The sequence below is a fragment of the Theropithecus gelada genome, chromosome 20 (assembly GCF_003255815.1).
Source record: "Theropithecus gelada isolate Dixy chromosome 20, Tgel_1.0, whole genome shotgun sequence".
Taxonomy (NCBI): Eukaryota; Metazoa; Chordata; class Mammalia; order Primates; family Cercopithecidae; genus Theropithecus; species Theropithecus gelada.
This window is the reverse complement of record NC_037688.1, coordinates 47,674,914-47,699,068: the sequence shown is the minus strand read 5'-3', so window position 1 is coordinate 47,699,068 and position 24,155 is coordinate 47,674,914. Positions and strand designations below refer to the sequence as shown.

Below are 24,155 nucleotides of genomic sequence, written 5' to 3'. Positions count from 1 at the left end.
TCTTAAGGCTTGTGAATGTACTCTCTCATTTTTTTTTTGAGATGGAGTCTCGCCCTGTTGCCCAGGCTGGAGTGCAGTGGTGCAATCTAGGCTCGCTGCAACCTCCACCTCCCAGATTCAAGGAATTCTCTGCCTCAGCCTCCCAAATAGCTGGGATTACAGGCACCTGCCACCATACCCAGCTAATTTTTGCATTTTTAGTAGAGATGGTTTCACCATCTTGGCCACGCTGGTCTTGAACTCCTGACCTTGTGATCTGCCCGCCTCGGCCTCCCAAAGTGCTGGGATTACAGGCGTGAGCCACCGCGCCCAGCCATCCCACTTTTTTGTAACAGAAACAAATAGTCTTCAGCAGCGTTGGCCCCACCCAGATGTGGGCAAGGGTCTCACCACGTGGTGAGGCAGGGGGCTTCTTGGGCTCCTGCCTGTGGGGCACTGCAGGGCCCAGCCTGGCTTTTGAGCCGTCTCTGCTGCCCACTGACACAGCACCCCCCTCACACCCCAACCTGCCCAGTCTGCAAACAGTGTCCCTGCGGGGGCCTCTGTCATTTCCCCAGAAGATTCCTCACTTAGAAGTCAAGGTAACAATGACCAGGAAAGAAGGAACTGACCCACATTTAGCTCCATCCTCACCCTGGTGCGTGGGCGCAGCTGCAACAACTCTCACAGGCCACGACTGCTCTCTTCACCCTCATTGCGGTGTCTTGGCAGCAGGCCGGGCGCAGCCCTCAGCCAGGAGCTGGAAACACACCTCCCCCGCCTCCCGGCAGTGACCCTCACCTGCCTGTGCTCACAGGGCCCAGTGCTGAGCAGACCAGCAAAGATGAGTCTTCAGGCCGGGCGCGGTGGCTCAAGCCTGTAATCCCAGCACTTTGGGAGGCCGAGGCGGGCGGATCACGAGGTCAGGAGATCGAGACCATCCTGGCTGACACGGTGAAACCCCGTCTCTACTAAAAAATACAAAAAACTAGCCGGGCGAGGTGGCGGCGCCTGTCGTCCCAGCTACTCGGGAGGCTGAGGCCGGAGAATGGCGGGAACCCGGGAGGCGGAGCTTGTAGTGAGCTGAGATCCGGCCACTGCACTCCAGCCTGGGCGACAGAGCCAGACTCAGTCTCAAAAAAAAAAAAAAACAAACAAAAAGATGAGTCTTCAGTCTGGGGGCCACAGTGCCTCTGGCCCACGTGAGGCCCCTCCTGTCCAGCCTTACTACCTCAGGCCCTGAGAGCCAGGCCATCCCAGATGACCAGGGTCCCACAGGCACCACCACCCACTGGGCCAGGACCCATGGTTCCCCCGTGTGCGAACCCCAAGTCACCTCGGCCCCTCCCAGCCCCACCTGTGGACTCAGCCTCCTGGTGGTTCTTAAACCCTCTGCCTGTCCCCACTGTGTGCTGGCCCCGCCCGGCCCCGCCAGCCCTGTGCTCCCCATCAGCAGCAGAGTGGGCTCTGGACTGGTTCCCCCTGCCCAGCCCTTCCATAGTTCCCAACTGGCCCGAAACTCAAAGGCACAGCTGACGGGCCTTTCAGAACCAGCCTTTTCAGCCCAGTCCTGCATCTGTCCAACACCTGGGTGCCCCCAGGGCGGCTCAGCGAGGGGCTCACTACTATGACTGTGCCACTGCACTCCAGCCTGGGCGACACAGCGAGACTCGCAGGAAAAAAAAAGAGATTGGTGACTTGAATGAGGTTAACCCTTGGCCTGGTGTCAGCGATGAGCACATGGATTTGTGTTCAGCTGAACTGCATGTGGACCAAATCACCTTAAAAACGCCATCTGTGGCCTTGCGGCTCGAACCACCATCTTCCAGTAATTCGCCCAAATGACAAACACAAAGGGAAAGAGGAGAGGCACCCGATACACGTTCTCCGGCTTTTTAGAAAACAGACTTGTTCCTCTGGCCACGTATATGCGAATCTGTAAGAAAGCTGATACTGCAGACATCAAGGGAATGGGTACTGTTCAAAAAGGAAGCCCCACAAGTGCTGCCATGGCTGAACTGGGGAGTCTGCAGTGTTCCCCAGCACGCTGCTGGCGTTGTTGTAAACAAACAAGGGCAAGATTCTTGCTGAGAGAATTAAGGTGTGTACTGAGAACACTGAGCACTCTAAGAGCCGAGACAGCTTCCTGAAACGGGTGAAGGAAAATGATCAGAAGAAGAAGAAAGCCAAAGAGAAAGGTACGTGGGTTCAACTGAAGCGCCAGCCTGCTCCACCCAGAGAAGCAGCTTTGTGAGAATCAACGGGAAGGAGCCCAAGCTGCTGGAACCTCTTCCCGATGAATTCATGGCATCATAGGTGTTAAAAAAACACAAGACCTCTGGACTATAAAATGTTTCTCTTCATTGAGTAGAAGTGTGGCATCCTCTCCCCCAAAGAAATATTTAAAGCAAATTTTAATTGTGTCCTAATTCATTATGTAATGTCTTCACTACTCAAATGTAATGTATTTCTTGCTGAAAGACGTGAGGTAGCTTATTGTGCAACAAATTACTCAACTGGTTAGAAAATGGCCAGGTATCCAGGCATGGTGGCTCACGCCTGTAATCCCAGCACTCTAGGAGGCCAAAGTGGGTGGATCACGGGGTGAGGAGTCCGAGATCCACCTGGCCAACATGGTGAAACCCCATCTCTACTAAAAAAAATACAGAAATTGCCAAGCGCAGTGGCTCACACCTGTAATTCTAGCACTTTGGGAGGCTGAGGTGGGCAGGTCATGAGGTCAGGAGTTTGAGACCAGCATGACCAACATGGTAAAACCCCGTCTCTACTAAAAATACAAAATTTGCCAGGCGTGGTGGTGCACGCCTGTAATCCCAGCTACTCAGGAGGCTGCGGCAGGAGAATCGTTTGAAGCCGGGACACGGAGGTTGCAGTGAGCCGAGATCGCGCCACTGTACTCCAGCCTGGGCGACAGAGAGAGATTCCGTCTAAAAAAAATTAGCTGGGTGCTGTGGCGGGCACCTGTAATCCCACCTACTCAGGAGGCTGAGGCAGGAGAACTGCTTGAACCCAGAAGGCAGAGGTTGCAGTGAGCCGAGATCACGCCACTGCACTCCAGACTGGGTGACAGAGCAAGACTCCTGTCTCGGGAAAAAAAAAAAGAGAGATTTCGGAAGAAAATGGCCAGGTATTATGTATGAACTATTTGTACTGGTTTAAATATAGTCCCTCTAAATCATCAAGGAAGAAATAAAATAATTTACAAAAAAAAAAAAAAGGCCATCTGAGGCTGGGTATGGTGGCTCATGCCTGTAATCCTAGCACTTTGGGAGGCCGAGGCGGGCGAATCACTTGAGGTCAGGAGTTCAAGACCAGCTTAACCAACATGGTGAAACTCCGTCTCTACTAAAAATACAAAAATTAGCCGGGCGTGGTGGCACATGCCTGTAATCCCAGGTACTCAGGAGGCTGAGGCACAAGAACCACTGGAACCTGGGAGGGAGAGGCTGCAGTGAGCTAAGATCACGCCACTGCACTCCAGCCTGGGCAACAGAGCAACACTTAGTCTTGAAAACAAACAAACAAAAATGCCATCTGTGATAGTTCTCAGGATAAAAGATGCTTCCCCAGACAGTGAGGAAGCCTCAAGCCTATGTCCCAGGCATCTGTTTCACTGAAGGACGAGTCCAGCACAAAGACAGACGGGTACCCTGCGGCCCCGAAGGCTGCATCTCTGTGACAACCCAGCCTCCCTGTGCTGGGGCTGTTGGTAGAGGCTTCAAGACCAGCTGTTTCCAGCTCAGGGGCAGCAGCTGGGCCAGGGGCACATGTCATCCAACTTGGAGGGCCCCGAGGAAGCCACAGGCCTGGCCTCACCTGGCCAGGATTCCAGTGTCAGTCAAAGACCCTTTGCCCTGTATCCTGTTCCTTCTGTGACTTCTCCCAACGAGGTCCAGGGAACAGAGGCAAGGCCCAGGTCCACAAGCTGGACACAGGTAAGAGACCACCTGTGAGGCAGTTACAGGCTCCAGCCTCCTCCTGATCCTCCAGCTGATGCTGTTTCTCCCTGTGGGGGGCCCAGGCCTCATCTGCTTTCTTTACTGCCCTCGCCCATGCCCGGGACACCCTAGCAGAGCAGCACCATAAATACCTGTGACACAGAATGAGGGAATGTCTGGGCTCTGCTTAGACTTCATGTCCCCAGTACCTGCAAAGGTGGGGTCAGGCTCCCCAGGCTCCCACGGCCCTGCACTTACCGTATCCGTAACTGTCCATGTCCTAAACCAGCCCATCTCAGGGCCTCCCGGTACCATCTCTGTCCCAGGATGTGGTGCCCTGGGCTGAGAGCTCAGGAAGTACCGCCATCCTCCAGGCCTGTGTCTGGGTCTGTTACCACCAACAGACGAGCTCAGGCCCACAGAGATTCCAAGAGTGGCTTTTCCACTCCCAAGGCCATCCTCAGGCTGCACTCAGATGACTAGAGCCTTACGTGCTCAGATGAGCCAGACCCGAGAATTGGAGTGGGCAGAGGCTCAGAGGTTAGGAGTCACCATGAGGTCACACAGGGGCAAGGGAAGATCCAAGAGAGACTTGAGCAGAACTGTGAGAAGAGGCTGCCGGTGCAGACGGTGAGAGGCATCCATGCCTACGGCACCCCGCTCTGTTCTCAGGTCACAGGAAACCCATGAATGCCCCCTCCCCAGTGGTTAACCGAGGGGTCTCTGTGCCCGTCCGAGGGGGAACAGCACAGAACTGAAGACCCTTGCCACACGGAAGAGGCTGCCCACTGGGGCCAGGAGCCTGTCTAGGGCCTACCTCAAGCTTGCGGGACACCAGCGTCAGGGCTGCGGGGTCCAGGTTAGAGGCAGCCAGGACCTCGTTGAACTGCACCTCCTTCTTCTCCACAGCAGCGCTCAGAGCCTGTAGCTTGCGCTCTAGCACCAGGTTCTTGAAGCCTGTCTTCTGCTGCACCTCCTGGATGGCTGCAGTGAACTTCCGGTAGAGCTCATCCCGCTCCTGCTGCACCTGCAGGGACAGCCGCTGGGATGGGCGATGAGGCCCCTCACCTGGGGACATCTTGCTGGCAAGACGCTGCCTCCCCTCTCTGCACCTGCCTGGAACACGCTGCTTCTATGGGAGGTGGCTTTCCAATAGCGCCCACTCCCATAGCACCGGGGTGTGGTCCACACTGCCTGCGCCCTGGCCCTCTGTATAGCCGCCACACAGTGGAAGGCAGGAGAAAAACGTCGGCACGAGCTCTCCTCTCAGGAAGGTGTCTCTGGAAGCCGTGAGTGTCCCGGCGAGAGCTGGAGCAGCCCCACCCTGAAAGCTGCTCCATGGGTGGCCGAGGCCGGTCCTGCCCGAGTGAGGGCTGTGGGCTCATGTGAGATGTGAGATCCAGGGCATCCAGCAGGCAGAGCTTGCAGGTGGAACCCCTTGGAGGATGTGCTCCCTTGGCCCGCCCCAGATCCTGGCATCACAGGACAGGTGCTGTCTGCCCCCACAAATGGCGGATCTCGAGCATGGCCTTGGAGCCAGCTGCCTGCCGGCCAGTAAGACTGTTCTTTTTTACCTCCTAATTCTTCTACTTATTAATTGCACATTCTAAAAAAAATCTAGACCTGGTTGAAGACTATAAAAAAGTGAACACCCTGAGCAGGGCGCAGTGGCTCACGCCTGCAATCCCAGCACTTCGGGAGGGTGAGGTGGGTGGATCACCTGAGGTCAGGAGTTCAAGACCAACCTGGCCAACATAGTAAAACCCCATCTCTATCAAAAATACCAAACATTAGCTGGGCATGGTGGCAGGCGCCTGTAATCGCAGCTACTTGGGAGGCTGAGGCAGGAGAATCGCTTGAGTCCAGGAGGTGGAGGTTGCAGTGAGCCAAGGTCACGCCACTGCACTCCAGCCTGAGCAACAAGAGCGAAACTCCATCTCAAAAAAAAAAAAAAAAGTGAACACCCTTAACCCCAGTTCCCAGAGGCCACCCACCATTGTGAACACTTGGTGTGACCCCTTCCAGAATGTTCTCGATACAGGTAAAAACATTTATGACTGTTTGGAAGAAAACAGGATCATGCTAAAATACTGCAGCTTTTTTCAAAGCACGACCTGTGATACCTGGAGCACCTCCAAGACAGCACCTGGCCCTGTATCCCTTCTGACTGCTGTTAGTTAGAATTCCCCAGATTTGCTTAAATCCAATTCCCTGTCCGCAGGCACGTGGATTATAAGTGCCTTTGGGCGGGCGCAGTGGCTCACGCCTGTAATCCCAGCACTTTGGGAGGCTGAGGCGGGCGGATCGCAAGGTCAAGATATCGAGACCATCCTGGCTAACACGGTGAAACCCCATCTCTACTAAAAATACAAAAAATTAGCCGGGCATGGTGGTGGGCACCTGTAGTCCCAGCTACCCAGGAGGCTGAGGCAGGCGAATCACTTGAACCCAGAAGGCGGAGGTTGCAGTGAGCCAAGATCGCGCCACGGCACTCCAGCCTGGCGATGGAGTGAGACTCCATCTCAAAAAATAAAAATAAGTAAGTAAGTGCCTTTGGTCTCTAAATTTTGCTGACAAATTTGAGCCCCCAGTTCTCTAGGAAGAGACACTGACTTTGACACTGTCAGGAACCACATTCAAATGGAGGAAAATATGGCAGGGAACAAGACTCCAACCCAGGCACGTCTCTGCTCTCCTCTTCCCAGTAATGTCCACCTCAAAACTCACAGGGAGGAGGAAGGGCCCCTAACACAGCAGTCCTCAGAGTCTCACTGGGGCACCCTTCCCTTAGGTGCCAAGAGTTGGCACAGCCTAGCAATGCACATCAGGTAGGACCTGAGGTGTCTCCGAAGGTGGGGCTAGATCTGACAGACAGATGGGATGTTTACGAGGGGCGAATCCTACTACAACCGTTTGTGTTCATGAATTTCACTTAGGCTAGAGAACACAAACAGCACAGGTAACTGCAGCTCAAGATAAGATGATCTGGCCACGCACACCACACACAAAGCCTTGAGGGCCCCATGGTGCAAGGATTGGTCCTTGGCCAGAACTTTGAAACTCAACAGAGGCAAGGAGTCTCTTTGAGGGACAAAGGCAGGACCAAGCATCCCTGCCACTCACTGGCAATCTCGGAAGGGCACACGAAATGAAATGTTTTCTCCCCAGTCACTTCTGCAAAGGTTTAAACCTGTCAGATCTGGTGCAGCTGAGGATGCAGACGGCCCCTCCGCACCCTGGCAGGTGTGTGACTCAGAGCAGCCCTCTGGACAGATCAGAACCCTCAACACAGACCCCTCAGACCCAACAATCCCACTGCTAGGAGCTGGCTTTCCTAAGAAGCAATCTCACACAAGTGCACAAAGACAAATTTAAAAGGATCGAGGCAGCAATGCTTATAACAGCAGAGGATTAGAAACAGAGGGGAGTCAGCTAAATGATCAAACATTCATGAAATGCAGCACCACGTGACTGTGAAAAGGATGAAACGGCTTCCTGTATGCAGCCTGATACACTGTGAGATTAAAAAGCAAGTTGTGCTTATGGCCTGATCCCGTGTTCATAACACACACAGTCACATCCACACTAGAGCATGCAGGAAACCTGGAAGGGAGCTCATAAAACTCGCCAGCGTGAGGAGCTGGAGGCTCATTTTCACTTACACTTAAGACCCCATGACTTCTTTACAACGAGAAGGTAATAGGTTAGCACTTAGAAACATAAGCCCATTGAAGAAAAGAGTTCCTGCAGGGGCCAGGCATCCCTCATGTGCTTTCAGCAGTGAGCGCTTGAGGGGCCGAAAGTCATGTGTGATCTGCTCCCCATGAGACCTCAGGCCTTCTGCAGGATATGCATGCGGAATAGGCCAAAGGTTTTTGCCTCTTAGAAGCTGTGGAATGAGTTACAGGGAATAGGGCCCCCAGCTTCAGAACCCAAAAACCTGGCCAAGGTATCTGAAGCTGGTCCAGGGGCCAGGGCCACAAGGAGAGCCCCGTCCCTGGCTAGCAGGGGTGCCACCCCCCGCTGCAGGGCCAGCCTGGTGCCCACTCACCTTGGTGAACCGCTGCTCTAACACTTCATGCTCCCACTGCAGGTCTTTCAGCTCTTTCTCTGTGACTTTCAAACGGGCTTTTGTGCACTGGAGGAAAAACGGAGTAGGGGACAGAAAGTATTCAAGATTCACAGTCATCCAAGTAACACAGGCTCCTGGGAGATGGCAAGGCCAAAAATAATCACCAGAAAGACATGGTTCCAGGACACAAGCAGCTGAGCCCCATCAAGGCAGGTCAGTAGCACACGGTGGAAGATGAGGGCCTTGTCTCCAAAACACCCCCAGACTTTACTTTCCCCAGGAGAACACAAGGCAGAAAAAGGAGAAATGCAGGCCTCCCCCGTCTCCCTTCCTGCCCCTGTGATGCTCCTTCCTCCTGAGTCTAGGCTAACTTGTGCCAAGGAGGGAGAGGAATCCAGCAGGAAACTCACAAGCAGGATCTGCTTGTCCCTCTGGTAGTTGGCGAGCTGCTTCTGCATCTCGCTCATCTCCTCCCGAGCCTTCTGGAGAGGGTCTGCCAGGCGCTTGTTCTGCACAGACACCTCTGCCATCTCCCTCTCCAGGTGGTCCTCCTTCTTCCGCATGTCCTCCATCTGCTCCTGCAGGCACAAGCACAGGCCCAGCAGGGGCTCAGCAGGCAGAACCAAAGGGGCTGTGGCCTGCAGGGTGAGAGCTGGGTGCTCTCCTGCCCATCACCAGATCCTGCCAGCCTCAGGCATGCTAGCACCTAGACCTGTTCTATGTATAAACAGTATTTCTGCAGCTTCAACTTATTCGGAGTTTTCTGGGAATGCAGCTTCCATGCACACTGAGGGACTACACTTTGTTCGAGATTCCACCAAGGGCCGCTGTCTACTGTAGAAAGTCCTGTCACTGCCAGCATGTAGTGACGATGACACTTATCCACTCCGGCCACATCATGTCACTCGCTGCAGTTCCACCCCAGCTTTTACAAATCAGAATACACTTGATTACTTCCCCCTCCGCACTAGGGTGAGGGCAATATCCTGACTGCTTTTAACAATAGGTAGCGATAGGTTACATTATTTAGGAATTTCAATCAAGGATATGAGAAGGGCATTGTCAAATAATCCTATAAAAAGTATCGGGGGTGTTGGGGTGGAGAGCTGGGGTCTGGATCCCCAGGACTCTGCAGCCCACATTCTAGGACAGGCAGAGTGTGTCTCCCCAGCCCACCCCACGCGCAGCACCTTGAGGGAGTTGATGAGGGCCAGGTTGTTGAGGGTGATGTCATTGTAGTAGTTCTTGATGTCGGTGAAGGCCTCCTCGTGGCGCTGCATCAGCGTGTTGATCTGGCTGTTCTTCCTCTCCTCCACTTCGTGGAGCTCAGTCTTTCTCCGCAGGTCGAGCTCGTCCCTCAGCATCTTCATCTTCTTATCATACTTGGCCTCAATTTCTGAAAGGCAGCAGCAAACAGCAGCTTGGCAGAGGAAGAAGTGGTGCCCCTATGGCTACAGAACATGCAGCCTGTAAACAGGGGCCCAAAACGCCCACTGTGGTCAGAACAGCTTTGCAAGCAAGCTCTGCAAGAGAACAGAGGGGTTTAGACTGAGTGTTTTCTGCTGCTGCTCGTACTCAGCACACACACCACTGTCGGCCTGCCTTTGCCAGCGACAGGCATTGCTAATCACTCCCTGCACTGGGGGTGCCAACAGCTGCATGTCAGCTGACCCCAGTGAGCAGTAAGCAAGGCCTGTGTGGCCATCCAGCCAGACTATCAGCCTTTATGAGTAAAACAGACTGCTGAAATTGGAGCCTTCTCAGACCAGGAGCCATGGAGAAGACTATTTTAAAAATGCTGCCCATGGCACTGAATAGCTACCACCTGCTGATAACTACTGATTTTAGCTAGGAGTGGGAAAGTGTGTGGTACTCACAGCCTCCCAAACTCACATGGAAATAGGTTGTTCCGGGATTCTGAGTGGGTCTACTGGCCTTGGAAACTTCCACATTCTTTCTCTTGCATGCCTGGGCTGTTTTAATCTAGTTTTTGTTCCCTGAGTTAACAAGCTCTGGAGGTAAATTCCTTTCGGATGGAGGAGGGGGTGGGGAGGGTGTCTCTGGCACCGTCCTACACAATGAGCACATGGGAAACTGACCTCGAACTTGCCTCTCAAAATCATTCCGCATCTTGGTGATCTCCTCGGTGTGTTTCTGCACAGGTGAAAAGAGGCTGTTACTGGACAGCCAGACATAGAGGCAAGCCCGCTCCCTTCAGGCTGACCCTGTTCCTCACCTCCATGAAAAACCCAGCCCAACAAACCCCATTTTGCTGCTGGCTACTGGGTTCCCCTCACCTCCAGGTTCATGAAATATGCCCAGAGTAACACGGTTTTGTTCACCTGCACATTTCCTAACTCACCTCCCTCAACTAAAGTCGCCTCTAAGCTTGAGAGAACATGAACAGACGTCATGAGCACTGAACCCAGCTTGGTTTCCTTACCAAACCATCCCACAGCCTGGAGAGCAGCAGCCACATCCACACAGAGCCGTGGGATCTCTCCAGGTGCCGTGTGTAGTTTCCAACCTGCTGCACTGCTGCCTAAAGCAGCATTTTCAAAGTATTCACACCTGTCATCCCAGCACTTTGGGAGGCCGAGGTGGGCCGACCACCTGAGGTCGGGAGTTCGAGACCAGCCTGACCAACATAGAGAAACCCCATCTCTACTAAAAATACAACATTAGCCTGGCGTGGTGGCACATGCCTGTAATCCCAGCTACTCGGGAGGCTGAGGCAGGAGAATGGCATGAACCCGGGAGGCGGAGATTGTGGTGAACTCAGATTACACCACTGCACTCCAGCCTGGGCACCAAGAGCAAAACTCCATCTCAAAAAAAAAAAAGATTAGGTGGGTGTGGTGGCTCATATCTATAGTCCCAGCTACTTGGGAGGCTAAGGCAGAAGGATCACTTGAGACTAGGAGTTTGACGCTGCAGTGAGCTACGACTGTACCATTGCACTGCAGCCTGGGAGACAGAGTGAGACTTCATCTCCAAAAATAAATATATATTTTTTTAAATAAGCAATTATTATATATTATATTTAAATAAACATTATATATTAAAATTTTGCATAAAAAATTAAATTTTTTTTTTTTTTTGAGACGGAATCTCGCTCTGTCGCCCAGGCTGGAGTGCAGTGGCGCCATCTCGGCTCACTGCAAGCTCCGCCTCCCAGGTTCACGCCATTCTCCTGCATCAGCCTCCCTATCCCGGCCCGCGGGATCGTCGAAGCAGGCCCTGGAGGAGGGAGTGGGAATTTGGGGGACAAGAGACACGAGAAATGGAGACAAGACAGTGCTCTGATCAAGTCTCGTTTAATGGTGGTAATGCAATGCCTTATATACAATTGGAGGGGAAGGGGTTGGGCCAGAGGCGGAGATGATCTCATCGCGGAGGGTGTGGCTAGGTAGGTATTGGTTTCTCTGGTCGGACGTCATGTTGCGCCTGCGCTGTCAGTTGGTAATTTTCCCGGGCGCCGGATGGTGCCTACGCTACAATTTTCGCCGTGCGGGGGAAAAACAGGTGAAGAAAAAACAGGAAGAGCGCCATCTTTTATGAGGTGTTGATACAAAAGAGAAACAACAAATCTAGGGAGGAGGTAGAAGGTGGAAAGGAATAGAGCTCGGGCGTTTAATCATTAATTATTATTTGCTATGGCCGGGGCGCGCAGCTCCGGACACCTCCCGATTAGCTGGAACTACAGGCGCCGCCACCACGCCCAGCTAATTTTTTTGTATTTTTAGTAGAGACGGGGTTTCACCGTGTTAGCCAGGGTGGTGTCGATCTCCTGACCTCGTGATCTGCCCGCCTCGGCCTCCCTAAGTGTTGGGATTACAGGCGTGAGCCATCGCGCCCGGCCAATTATTTTTAAAGCAGCAATCTTTCTTTTTTTTGGAGACAGATTCTCACTCTGTTGCCCAGGCTGGAGTACAGTGGCACGATCTCGGCTCACCACAACGTCCGTCTCCCAGGTTCAAGCGATTCTTCTGCCTCAGCGTCCCAAGTAGCTTGGATTACAGGCGCGCGCCACCATGCCTGGCCAATTTTTGTATTTTTAGTAGAGACAGGGTTTCGCCAAGTTGGTCAGGCTGGTCTCAAACTCCCAACCTCGTGATCCGCCCGCCTCGGCCTCCCAAAGTGCTGGGATTACAGGCGTGAGCCACCACACCTGGCCTAAAGCCGTATTTTTACCCAGCAGGAAACTCTGATTCTGTAACAATACCATATCCAGGACCTGGGTTAAGACCAGATAATTCTGGAGGGTTCAAGACTTCAGCACTCTTATGCTTTGCTGCAAAGTCAGCAATGTCACCAAGCTTCTTCCAGATTCAGTTGAGGCTGGACTGCTTCCAGGCATGAGGCAAATGTGTTCAGAAAGTCTCCTCAACCCAGCAGCCAGGAAGAACCTTAGTCAGACACGACTCTCCTCTGCCCAGGTTCTCAGAGGGCAATCGACTCCCCCAGGGTCAAAGTCCCACTCCTCACACAGCTTTCAAGGCGGACAAGCTCTGACCCCTCTCCCCCAGCGTTCTCCTCCTTGTTACTCTGGGCCTTCCCACTGGCCCATCCCCTCTCCCAGCTGGTCACCTACTTGTACAAAACTGCACCCCACCTCTCCCCACTTTGCTCCTTCTGTAGCACTCTTCCCCACCAGATACTCTGTTGTATCTGACACATTTATTTTGTCTTCCAGCTCACCTGTTGTCTCTCCTTTCTAGACCATCAGACCCAGTCGGGCAGGCATTTTGTCAGAGATCAGATCAGGACCTAGCAGCTAATGGACACTCAGCCAGTAAGTTCTTTCCTTTTTGTTTTGTCTCACTCTGTCACCTAGGCTGGAGTGCAGAGGCGCAATCCTAGCTCACTACAGCCTTGACTTTCTGAGCTCTAGAGACCCTCCGCCTCAGCCTCCCAAGTAGCTGAAACTATCGGCATGAGCTGCCACACCAGTTAACGGTTTTTTAATTTTCAGACATGGGGTTCAACTATTTCACCCAAACTAGTCTCAAACTATTGGCCTCAACCAATTCTCCCACCTAACCCTCCCAAGTGCTGGGATTACGGGTGTGAGTCACTCAACCAGGTGCACAAATGAATTTAGTGCTGCCCTGGAAACCCCCCGCCTCAAAAGTAAAAATCAGACCAGCTTGTGTGACAAACTGTCACAGCTGCCCAGGAGTCAACACACTGGATATTTTAATGGTTGGTTTGCATTCTACTAAATGCATCTGACGCTATTCCCTAGGAAAAGTCTCTGGGTATCAGGTGTCAGCAGCACATGAAAGATCCTAAGCTGGATTTTTTTCTTCAGGGACGTCAATTTTTTGCTGAGATCTGAAACAGAATTGTGTACTTGGTCCCAAAATGGAGTTTGTTTGGATGCATGCTTTAAAAAAAAATTTCAACAAATTACAAAAATGCAGAAGTCTTACACAAAAACATGAATTCCCAGTTGCTGTTGAATAAACAGGAGTTCATGCAGCACTAGGCTCGCCGTCCCAACCACCTGTCAGCCTCCACGTGCCCCCGCCACACCTACCAGCCGTAGGTTCTTCACCACCACCTCGTTGGCCAGCTCCTGCTCCTTGAGCTCCACCTTCAGTGCCCGCATGTCCTTGCGCAGCACACCCTCCTGTGTGCGGTGCTCCTTCTGTGCCAGCTTCATGACTACGGTGCCCTCGGCCTTCATCTCAGTCAGGTTGTTCTGGTGCTCATACAGCAGGTGCTTCACTTTCTGCTTGTACACCTGCAGGGCAAAGGGAGTACCACCTGCTCACCTGCACCACACCTGTGCCACACCTCCTCACCCGTCCATACCTGTACACACCTGGTCACCTGCACCACACCTGTACCACACCTCCTCACCTGTCTGTACCTATACACACCTGTTCACCTGTACCACACCTCCTCACCTGCACATTCCTGTACAGACCTGGTCACCTGTATCACACCTGTACACACCTCCTCACCTGTCCGTACCTGTACACACCTGGTCACCTGCACCACACCTCTTCACCTGTCCGTACCTATACACACCTGTTCACCTCTACCACACCTCCTCACTTTGCATATTCCTGTACACACCTAGTCACCTGTACCACACCCCCTCACCTGCATATTCCTGTACACACCTGGTCCCCTGCACCACACCTCTTCACCTGTCCGTACCCGTACATACCTGGTCACTTGTATACCTCCTCACCTGTACCTTCCTGTATATACCTGGTCCCCTGCACCACACCTGTACTATACCTCCTCACCTGTCATACCTGTAGACACCTGCTCACCTACACACACCTCATCTGCACATATCTGCCCCACTTGCTCACCTCCCCACGCCTCACCTGCACACACCTCAACACTTGCATCCACCTGCTCACTTGCATGCCTCCTCACCTGTACACAGCTACACATGCCTGTTCAGCTATGCAAACCCGTACACTTGAGGCACAGAGTAGGACACCAAGGCTGGGAGGTGAGGTGCATCCCCAGCTCATGGGGTGTTCAGTGGCAGAGCTGAGTTGCAAACAGGCCAGTCTGCCCCCAGAGCCCATACTCCCTCCAGGTTGTGGAAACTGCATTTTAAACCCTCAGGACCTGCAGGTTTTCTCCCTCAGCCTTTTATAAAAAACACTTCTAGGGCTGTGACTCCTAAAGCCAAGAACAGAAAATGTCCCACCTGCACCCTCACTGGGTCCAGCTCCTCTGCAGCTGTGTGGTGACCACGTGGCCACAGGCAGGCTGGCCCCACTCACCTTGATCTCCACCTGGTGCCTCTCCTCAGCTTCCTCCATCTCCCGGTCTCTGTTCCGCAGCTCAGCCTTCTTCTCCTCCAGCTGCCTCCGTGTGATCTCCCAGAAGCTGTGGATCTTGTCCCGCTCCAGCTGGAAGTAGTTTCGTTCCTCCCGCTCGCGGTCCAGCTCCTCCCGGATGCGGCTGACGTGCTCCTCCACCTGGCCAGGTGCAGTGGGTCAGGCGAGGCACGGAGCAGGGGCCCATGCACAGCAAAGGGGCGTGTGGCCGAAGAAAGGCAAGGAAGAAAGAGGGAGGACTCAATTTCACCTAAAAATAAACAGCTGAACGTAAAAAGTTAAAATGGAAGGCTAGGAAGCTCCAGAGACAGAATACATTCAGCAAATGGAAGAGTTCTCTTCAATTTGACCAATAATCATAAAATAACTATATCCTTTCATCCATTCCTGAGAATTTATGCCTAAGAAATTTCTCAAAAGAAACATAAGAACATCTTGCTCAAAGATATTACCCACACCATTATTACAACAGCAAAAATATCGAAAAGGAAATAATCTGAGACCAGTTTAAACAGGGAAATGAGCGAGGCACAGTGGCTCTCGCCTGTAACCCCAGCACTCTGGGAGGCCGAGGTGGAAGGATCCCTTGAGCCCAAGAGTCTAAGACCAGCTTGGGCAACATAGCAAGTCCTCATCTCTGCAAAATTTTTTTTGAATTCACCAGGCATGATGGCACCTATAGTCTCAGCTACTGGGAAAGCTGAGGGGGGAGAGTCACTTAAGCTTAGGAGGCTGAGGCTGCAGTTAATTACGATCATGCCACTACACTCAAGCCTGGGTGACAGAGTGAGATTCTGTCTCAAAAAATACACAAACAGCCAGGCATGGTGGCTCCCGCCACTCTGGGAGGCCAAAGTGGGAGGATCTTTTGAGACCCAGAGTTGACCAGCCCAGGCAACATGGCAAAACCCCGTCACTACAAAAAAAAAAAAAAAAATTAGCCAGGAGTGGTGGCACATGCCTATAGTCCCAGCTACTCAGAAGACTGAGATAGGAGGATTGCTTGAACCTGGGAGGTCGAGGCTGCAGTGAGCCATGATCACATCACTGCACTCCACCTGGGTGACAGAGCAGGACCCTGTCTCTAAAAAAATAAATAAATAAATATGGAAATGGTTGGCAAATTAGAACATATCAACTAGGAGAAATATCACATTAACACAAAACATATACAGGCAAATGATGTAGCAGCATTTAAACAAATTCATATGATAATGCTAAATGAAAAAAATTCACCTCTAAAGATATAATGTTAAGCAAAAAACACACAAAACCAGCAGACTCCTGACCCTCAAGGGGGTTCAACTGCGAATCTGCAAATAGAAAAAAAAAAAGTAGGACAGGCTTCCAGCTTTCTTGGGAGCTCATTTCCCTTAAGAATCAGTTTACTGCCAGGCACGGTGGCTCACGCCTGTAATCCCAGCACTTTGGGAGGCCGAGGCGGGCAGATCACGAGGTCAGGCGATCGAGACCATCCTGGCTAACACGGTGAAATCCCATCTCTACTAAAAATACAAAAAAATTAGCCGGGCGTGGTGGCGGGTGCCTGTAGTCCCAGCTACCGGGCAGGCTGAGGCAGCAGAATGGCGTGAACCCGGCAGGCGGGTTCGCGCAGTGAGCTGAGATCACGCCACTGCACTCCAGCCTGAACGACACAGCAAGACTCCGTCAGAATCAGTTACTTTTTGGGCACAGCCCCGGGTCACTTACTGTAAGCCTTTTTCTTTCTCAACACCACACTCCCCACAGGGAAACCACATTTCTCACCTCAAAAGAAGACAAGACAATGACCAATCAAGAAGGAGCAGCAGGAGGGGTTCTGAGCTGAGGATGCCGGGCAGGGGCTAGGTTCACATGAGGGAGGCACAGCACCCCCGAATCCAAGCAGTGCCTCAGCACAGTGACAAATGTCTTCACGTCACAGACCTTTAGTGTCTCCTGTGCGGAGCCTGAACCAGGGTTTCTGACTGGTCTGTTTGGCTCACACAGTGTTGAGATTTTGCCATCACTCAATATTCAGATTTCTTATAAATATCCAGATTTCCAGCTTCTCTTGGAAAACCAGAAAAAAACAGCACTGAAGTCCTAGGCCCACTGGGCAATCCGCAGTGAACTGACGAAAACTGTCGTCTGCTGCGGGGCAGGAGTCTCCAGGTCGCCCCCATCCCTCCCCACCTGCCTGGACCCTGAAGAAGCCCTCTGAGTCTGCGGCTCCATGTGCAATGTACAGTGCAAGGGCCTGCCCAGTAGACTGCATGGCCACTGCCCCACAAGGCCTGTCTCCCCAGGAATGGGAAGCAAACAGGGAGACGGGCAGCAGCTCACACAATGGGACAACGCAGTGTTCAATCCGTTCTCCACCCAGCAGCTCCACACATCTTTCCAGAACACAAACCTGACCCCATCACCTCTCTGCTTAGCCACTGGCTTAAACTGCCAATGGTTTTCCTGCATGTCAAATAAAGCCATTCTTTACCATTGTTCAAGGACCTCCACCCAGCTCCAACTTCAGGTCATGTGACTCTTTCAGTCTCCTTCGTATTGATTTTTTATCTTACAACTATCTAAAGAAGGTAAGATTAACAATAACACCGAGTTGACACAGTCTTCATGTCCCATGTCAGGTGCCCACGGGCAGTCGTCCATCAGGGCAGAGGCCGGAGGGCGCACCGTGCTTGCCAGACACTGCCGTCTTCAGGAGCCTTTTAGGTAAAATTGTAATTATATAATTATGTTCTGTAGCCCTTAACTACATCCAAATGAAGAAGGGACTTAAACTAACTCCTACAAAGAAACTATAAAAGCATCACCTCCTCCCCAGAATAAGCAACAAGAAAAAGGCAGCCCTGATGCTGTTACTCCTCGTTGGGACTTTTATCAAAAACAACCAATGATTAATCAGATTCAGATGTGATTTTAAGTAAATCATCTTTCCTTTAAAAACTTCCTTTTTTGAGATAATGTTTAATGGCAAATAAAATAAAGGAGAATGCTAAGTATGTGTACTATGATAAGTCCATACACATCAGGTGCAAAAACCGGTAAGACTGAAGGAGAATACATGAAATTAAAAATAGCTTTTAGATCAGAAAAACATGTCCTTCCACATTCCTACCGCCCTATTACAAAGTTCTTTTTTTTTTTTGGGACGGAGTCTCGCTCTGTCGCCCAGGCTGGAGTGCAGTGGCGCCATCTCGGCTCACTGCAAGCTCCACCTCCCAGGTTCACGCCATTCTCCTGCCTCAGCCTCCCGAGTAGCTGGGACTACAGGCGCCGCCACCTCACCCGGCTAATTTTTTTGTATTTTTAGTAGAGATGGGGTTTCAACGTGTTAGCCAGGATGGTCTCGATCTTCTGACCTTGTGATCCGCCCGTCTCGGCCTCCCAAAGTGCTGCGATAACAGGCGTGAGCCACCGCGCCTGGCCTATTACAAAGTTCTTTAACAGCCTCATTGCCTTTTTGAAAAGACACAGTGTACCCGAAAGCTCTGCCGCTGATGGGAATCACAGGCCACAGGGGGCGGGTGTTCTGGCCTGGACAGAACGGTGGATCCACATGGCGAGATGGACAAATGGTGCAGCCACATGAGAGGTTCATGCATGCGCCCTGCGTGACGCCCACCCACGCCCACCCAGGGACTGGGCCACAGCCCGCTGTGCTCACCTGCTCCTTGCTCATGTCCTCTGGAGCAAGCCCATCCACAATCGGGGTGCCTTTGGCTTTGCCTTTCTTCCCTTTCTTTTTGGGTGCCTTTGGTGGAGATAATAGAGTAAGTAAGAGAGACTCTAACAGCTTCCCCTTCTTGGCTGGCTCTGATGTGCTCCCAGGGACATTTGGCAGAAAAGGCTCTGGAACCGCTCGCCCTTCTGCTCACCTGGAGCACATCACTGCCTTGAGTGTTCCCACCCTTAACCACACACACATCCTGCTGTTGCATTTGGAGAAGCACAAAGGAGAAACCTTCCTTTCGAGAAGGAGAACATTCCTTCTAGAAAAGAGAGGAAACCCAGCCGGGCGTGGTGGCATGTGCCTGTAGTCCCAGTTACTCGGGAGGCTGAGGCAGAAGACTCGCTTGAACCCGGGAGGCAGAGGTTGCAGTCAGCCAAGATCACACCATTGCACTCCAGCCTGGGCGACAAAGCAAGACTCCGTCTCAAAAAGAAAGAAAAAAAAAAAAAAAAAAAAAAAAAAGCCGGGCGCGGTGGCTCAAGCCTGTAATCCCAGCACTTTGGGAGGCTGAGGCGGGCGGATCACAAGGTCAGGAAATGGAGACCATCCTGGCTAACACGGTGAAACCCCGTCTCTACTAAAAAATACAAAAAACTAGCCGGGCGAGGTGGCGGGCGCCTGTGGTCCCAGCTACTCCGGAGGCTGAGGCAGGAGAATGGCGTAAACCCGGGAGGCGGAGCTTGCAGTGAGCTGAGATCCGGCCACTGCACTCCAGCCTGGGCGACAGAGCCAGACTCAGTCTCAAAAAAAAAAAAAAAAAAAAAAAGAAAGAAAGAAAGAAAGAAAGAGAAAGAAAGAAAGAAAGAAAGAAAGAAAGAAAGAAAAGAAAATTGTACCTTAAAAAAAAAAAGTTAAGAGAGGGAACCCACTCCAAACCCACTCATTCCTTGGTATATGGTGACCAGGCACAGTGGCTCACACGTGTCATCCCGGCACTTTGGGAGGCCAAGGCAGGAGGATCACTTGAGCCTAGAAGTTTAAGGCTGCAGTGAGCTATGTTGGCGCCACTGCACTCCAGCCTGGGCAGCAGAACGAGACCCTGTCTCCAAACACTAAGAGAGGGGGAACCCATTCCAAACCCACTCACTTCTTGGTAATAGTAAAGACCTCTGCTGTGCATGCAAAACGTCCCTGGGCTCCGAGCGAAGAGCCTCAATACCACACTGCCAAACGTTACCGTGCTGGCAGCAATACGTGGTAACCACCGTGGAAAAGGCCTGCAAGACACCACTCAGTACGCGTAGGGAGAAAAGCCTCCATAACCGCAAGTGGTTGTGACAACCAGAAGTTTCCTTCCTTCCAAAGAGAAAATTGCTTCAGAGAAGCCTGGTCAAGAAAGCCTGGGCGGACAGCACCCACCACGAGAGCTCTGTAATGGACTGCCAGACGGAACTGCGCATGGCGTCGTGTGTGGTTTTAGCAACTTTGACAAGGTTGGGAGAGAACCTTCTAACCCCACCTCCTTGTGGAAGTTGCTGAAACCAGCGTAACACCAGGAGCAGTTCTGTCTGGCCACTCATTTACAGAGCACTCAAGCAGATACCAAATTTCCATATCCTATCCTGCTGACTTTGCTACTCCCAATAGTCTTCAGCCCATGCTTTTCTGTGTCTACATGTCTCGGTCACCCTTTTTTTTTTTTTTTTTGTTTTTTTTTTGAGACGGAGTCTCGCTCAGTCGCCCAGGCTGGAGTGCAGCGGCCGGATCTCAGCTCACTGCTAGCTCCGCCTCCGGGGTTCACACCACTCTCCTGCCTCAGCCTCCTGAGTAGCTGGGACTATAGGCGCCCGCCACCTCGCCCGGCTAGTTTTTTTTTTTGGTATTTTTTAGTAGAGACGGGGTTTCACCGTGTTAGCCAGGATGGTCTCAGTCTCCTGACCTTGTGATCCGCCCGTCTCGGCCTCCCAAAGTGCTGGGATTACAGGCGTGAGCCACCGCGCCCGGCCTCGGTCACCTTTTTTAAAGACAAGGTCTTGCTCTGTCACCCAAGCTGGAGTGCAGTGGCGTGGTCACACAGCTCACTGAAGACTCCAACTCCTGGGCTCAACTGATACTCCCACCTCAGCCTCCGCAGGAGGTGGGACCACAGGAGAGAACTGCTGCTGTGCCCAGCTATGTAACTTTTTTAAAATTACAAATTTAATGTGGAAATGTTATTTTTAAAAAACATTAAAACCTAAATCCATTTATCCTTTTTTTTTTTTTTTTTTGAGATGGAGTCTCCCTCTGTCGTCCAGGCTGGCTTGGCTCACGGCAACCTCCACCTCCTGGGTTCAAACAATTCTTCTGCCTCAGCCTCCCCAAGTAGCTGGGACTATAGGCGCCCACCATCACACCCAGCTAATTTTTTTTTTTTTTTTTTTTTTGTATTTTTAGTAGAGACAAGGTTTCGCCATGTTGGCCAGGCTGGTCTTGAATTCTTTTTTTTTTTTTTTGAGACAGAGTCTCACTCTGTCACCCACGCTGGAGTGGAATGGCGTGATCTCGGCTCACTGCAAGCTCCATCTCCTGGGTTCAAGCCATTCTCCTGCCTCAGCCTTCTGAGTAGCTGGGATTACAGGCAAGCACCACCCTGTCTGGCAATTTTTTTGTATTTTTAGTAGAGACAGGGTTTCACCTTGTTGGCCAGGCTGGTCTCCAACTCCTGACCTCAAGTGATCCACCCACCTTGGCCTCCCAACGTGCTGGGTTTACGGGTGTCAGCTACCATGCCCCGCCTTTGTTTTTGTTTTTGTTTTGTTAGAGACGTAGTCTTGCTCTGTTGCCAGGCTGGAGTGCACTGGTGCCATCTCAGCTCACTGCAAGCTCCGCCTCCCAAGTTCACGCCATTCTCCTGCCTCAGCCTCCCGAGTAGCTGGAACTACAGGCGCACATCACCACGCCCAGCTAATTTTTGTATTTTTACTAGATACAGAATTTCACCATGTTGGCCAGGATGGTCTCGATCTCTTGACCTCAAGATCCGCCTGCCTCGGCCTCGCAAAGAGCTGGGATTACAGGTGTGAGTCACGGCGCCAAGACTCCTGGCCTAGTTTGGTAGTTTCTTTCACAGTCTGTTTTCAGAAGAACATTCCTGGGCCAAAAAACTCATCCACTTAAATCTTAATTCGTAATGTACTGCTCTCTTTCTAATCCCTCCACTCCAAGAAGGCTACCTCATCACAAAGCCCTAAAGGCCGCAGAGGAAGGTTCAGCATCACTTAGCATTTGGGACCTTCACAGCCAGCTGCAGGGACTTGGTGGGGCTCCCAGAGCTTTCCTCCCCCACCAGCTGAAACCCACCCTGCCACACCTGCCCAGAAATTGAGTTACTGACAATTCCTGTATCACAAAGGGAGAGCCCTTTACACGAGAAAGACAGAGATGGCGCTGATGAGGCCACGAGCTCCGCCTTCCTCTTCTCGGTCTGGGCCTGACTCCTGCCAGGCTTTCTAAGGGAACAGTGGTTCCTGTATCCCAAGGTTGTGCCCTGGGCACTCCAAGGGCACTGGACCTGTCCAGGCCTCCTTGGTGTAGAGGGATCTCTAGCCACTCTGGTGTGCCCCAGGCTCTCCATTCCGGAGACCAAAGGGCTTAGGGTAATCCCTGCCCCCGGCTCTATTCAATGGGCACCCTGGTGCGCTGCAAAGCCCCTGTGAGGTGAAACCCTAGGTCCCAGGGATCCAACAGACCGAGTCTCCCATTCCAGGATGGGAGTCCCCTTGACGCATTTTCACTCTTCTGGGGACCATGCGCTGCGGACCCTGGGTCCTGGGCTTTCTACGACCACCCCAGGGAGCACAGGGCTCTGGACAGCCCAGGTCTCAGCTCCGAGTGCGGGCAGGCCCCGGGGCCAGGAGCATCCTGAGTTTGCCCCACGGAGACCCTCACAAGAGCACCGAGCTCTCAATTCCAGGAACCCAGCGCTCCAGTCCTCCCACTCCCAGGGTCTCTGTGTACCGAGGCCTCCCTGCCCCGAGGTCTCCAGGCCGCTGCCGAGGACCCCAGCCCCGCTCCAGCCCCTGCTCACCATGACGCCAGCGGACAGGCCCAGCCGCGACTCCTGGACCAACGCGCGCGCCCCCCGGAAGCCACGCCGTTTCCCGGCAACCGCTGGGCGCTACCGCGAGAAGTCACCAGATCCTCGCGAGACTCCGCCGGGCCCCAGCCCTGCCAACCGCGGGAGTGCGTCCCTAGAGACGGGCGTCAGGAAGGAACCCGGTAGTGAAAGTTGGGAAGATCTCGCCGGCAGCCCAGAAGCCCAGAAGGCTTTCGCTGCAGGACATGTTTTGCTTATTGCTGGAACCTAAGCTCCATGAGGAGAGAACCGTTCACTTCTATCCTTCAGCGCCTAGAACAGCACAGGGCACGTGCTCGGTAAAGATGTGCTGAGTGGCTGGATGCGTGAATGAAGGACCGTTGAATAAATGGTCATCTGCCACCCAGGGCTCTGAAACATCACCCAAATGAGATTCAAATCTGGGCAAAGACTCTACCCGCTGGGATTCACTCACCCCACCCGCCCCGCTTTGAGGGGTCCTCCCAGCTGCTGCGCTGGTGGCTTTACACACACCTCAAAAACGTAGAAATAGGAAAGAAAAATAGGTTCCAGTTTAGTTCCAAATGTTTGAAATCAGGAAGTATCCCTTTCACAAAAATAAACTGCTCTTCCTGAAAAGGCCTCCTCCCCAGTCCTCAGGGATGAAGAGAAACCAGAGACTTTCCGACAGGCCCTGCAGAAAACACACAGTTGTCACTTTCCTTTTCTAACTAATCTCTTGTTCCGAAGACTGCTAGGCATTTTACAATTTCTAAAGTGAATTTGCCATCCCTGAAACCACCCTGTTACCTACATACAACCATCTACGTCACCCAGAAGGCTGAGTTTGTCATAAACAGGTGCTTCTTTCTTTTCTTTTTCTTTTCTTTTTTTTGGAGACAGGGTCTCCTTCTGTCGCCTAGGCTGTGATCACAACTCACTGCAGCCTCGACCTCCTGGACTCAAGCAATCCTCCCACCTCAGCCTCCTGAGAAGCTGGGACTACAGGTGTGAGACACCACACCCAGCTTTTTTAAAGAAGTTTTTTATAGAGATGGGGTCATGCTTTATGGCCCAGAATGGTCTCAAACTCCTGGTCTCAAGCGATCCTCCTGCCTCAGCCTCCCAAAGTGCTGGGAGCACAACGTGAGCCCCACACCTGGCCGTAAGCTGTCATCTTTAACATCTTCTTAAAAAGTGGTCATCGGCCGGGTGCGGTGGCTCAAGCCTGTAATCCCAGCACTTTGGGAGGCCGAGACGGGCGGAGCACGAGGTCAGGAGATCAAGACCATCCTGGCTAACCCGGTGAAACCCCGTCTCTACTAAAAAATACAAAAAACTAGCCGGGCGAGGTGGCGGGCACCTGTAGTCCCAGCTACTCGGGAGGCTGAGGCAGGAGAATGGCGTAAACCCGAGAGGCGGAGCTTGCAGTGAGCTGAGATCCGGCCACTGCACTCCAGCCTGGGCGACAGAGCAAGACTCCGTCTCAAAAAAAAAAAAAAAAAAAAAAGTGGTCGTCTACTTGGGAGGTTGAGGTGGGACGATGGTTTGAGCCCTGGAGGTGGAGGTTGCAGTGAGCCAA

At 52.4% G+C, this 24,155-nt stretch overlaps 1 protein-coding gene across 3 annotated transcripts in view; it reads right to left on the bottom strand.

Moving 5' to 3' along the window:
- The window catches only part of GAS8 (growth arrest specific 8), a 29,033-nt gene that overhangs the window by 1,632 nt on the left and 3,246 nt on the right, over nucleotides 1-24,155 (bottom strand). Inside the window, exons 1-9 of one of the 3 annotated variants that reach the window (XM_025370855.1) lie at nucleotides 22,565-22,630; nucleotides 18,490-18,576; nucleotides 14,769-14,966; nucleotides 13,553-13,759; nucleotides 10,110-10,164; nucleotides 9,201-9,406; nucleotides 8,421-8,588; nucleotides 7,990-8,076; nucleotides 4,756-4,965 (exon numbers count right to left, since the gene is read on the bottom strand). In XM_025370855.1, the coding sequence (XP_025226640.1) occupies nucleotides 4,756-4,965; nucleotides 7,990-8,076; nucleotides 8,421-8,588; nucleotides 9,201-9,406; nucleotides 10,110-10,164; nucleotides 13,553-13,759; nucleotides 14,769-14,966; nucleotides 18,490-18,576; nucleotides 22,565-22,567 (1,221 nt within the window). In that variant the 5' untranslated portion in view covers nucleotides 22,568-22,630. Of the gene's footprint in view, nucleotides 1-4,755; nucleotides 4,966-7,989; nucleotides 8,077-8,420; nucleotides 8,589-9,200; nucleotides 9,407-10,109; nucleotides 10,165-13,552; nucleotides 13,760-14,768; nucleotides 15,090-18,489; nucleotides 18,577-22,564; nucleotides 22,631-24,155 lie in introns of those variants that run through there. The other 2 variants (XM_025370857.1, XM_025370856.1) reach the window with 2 other exon arrangements.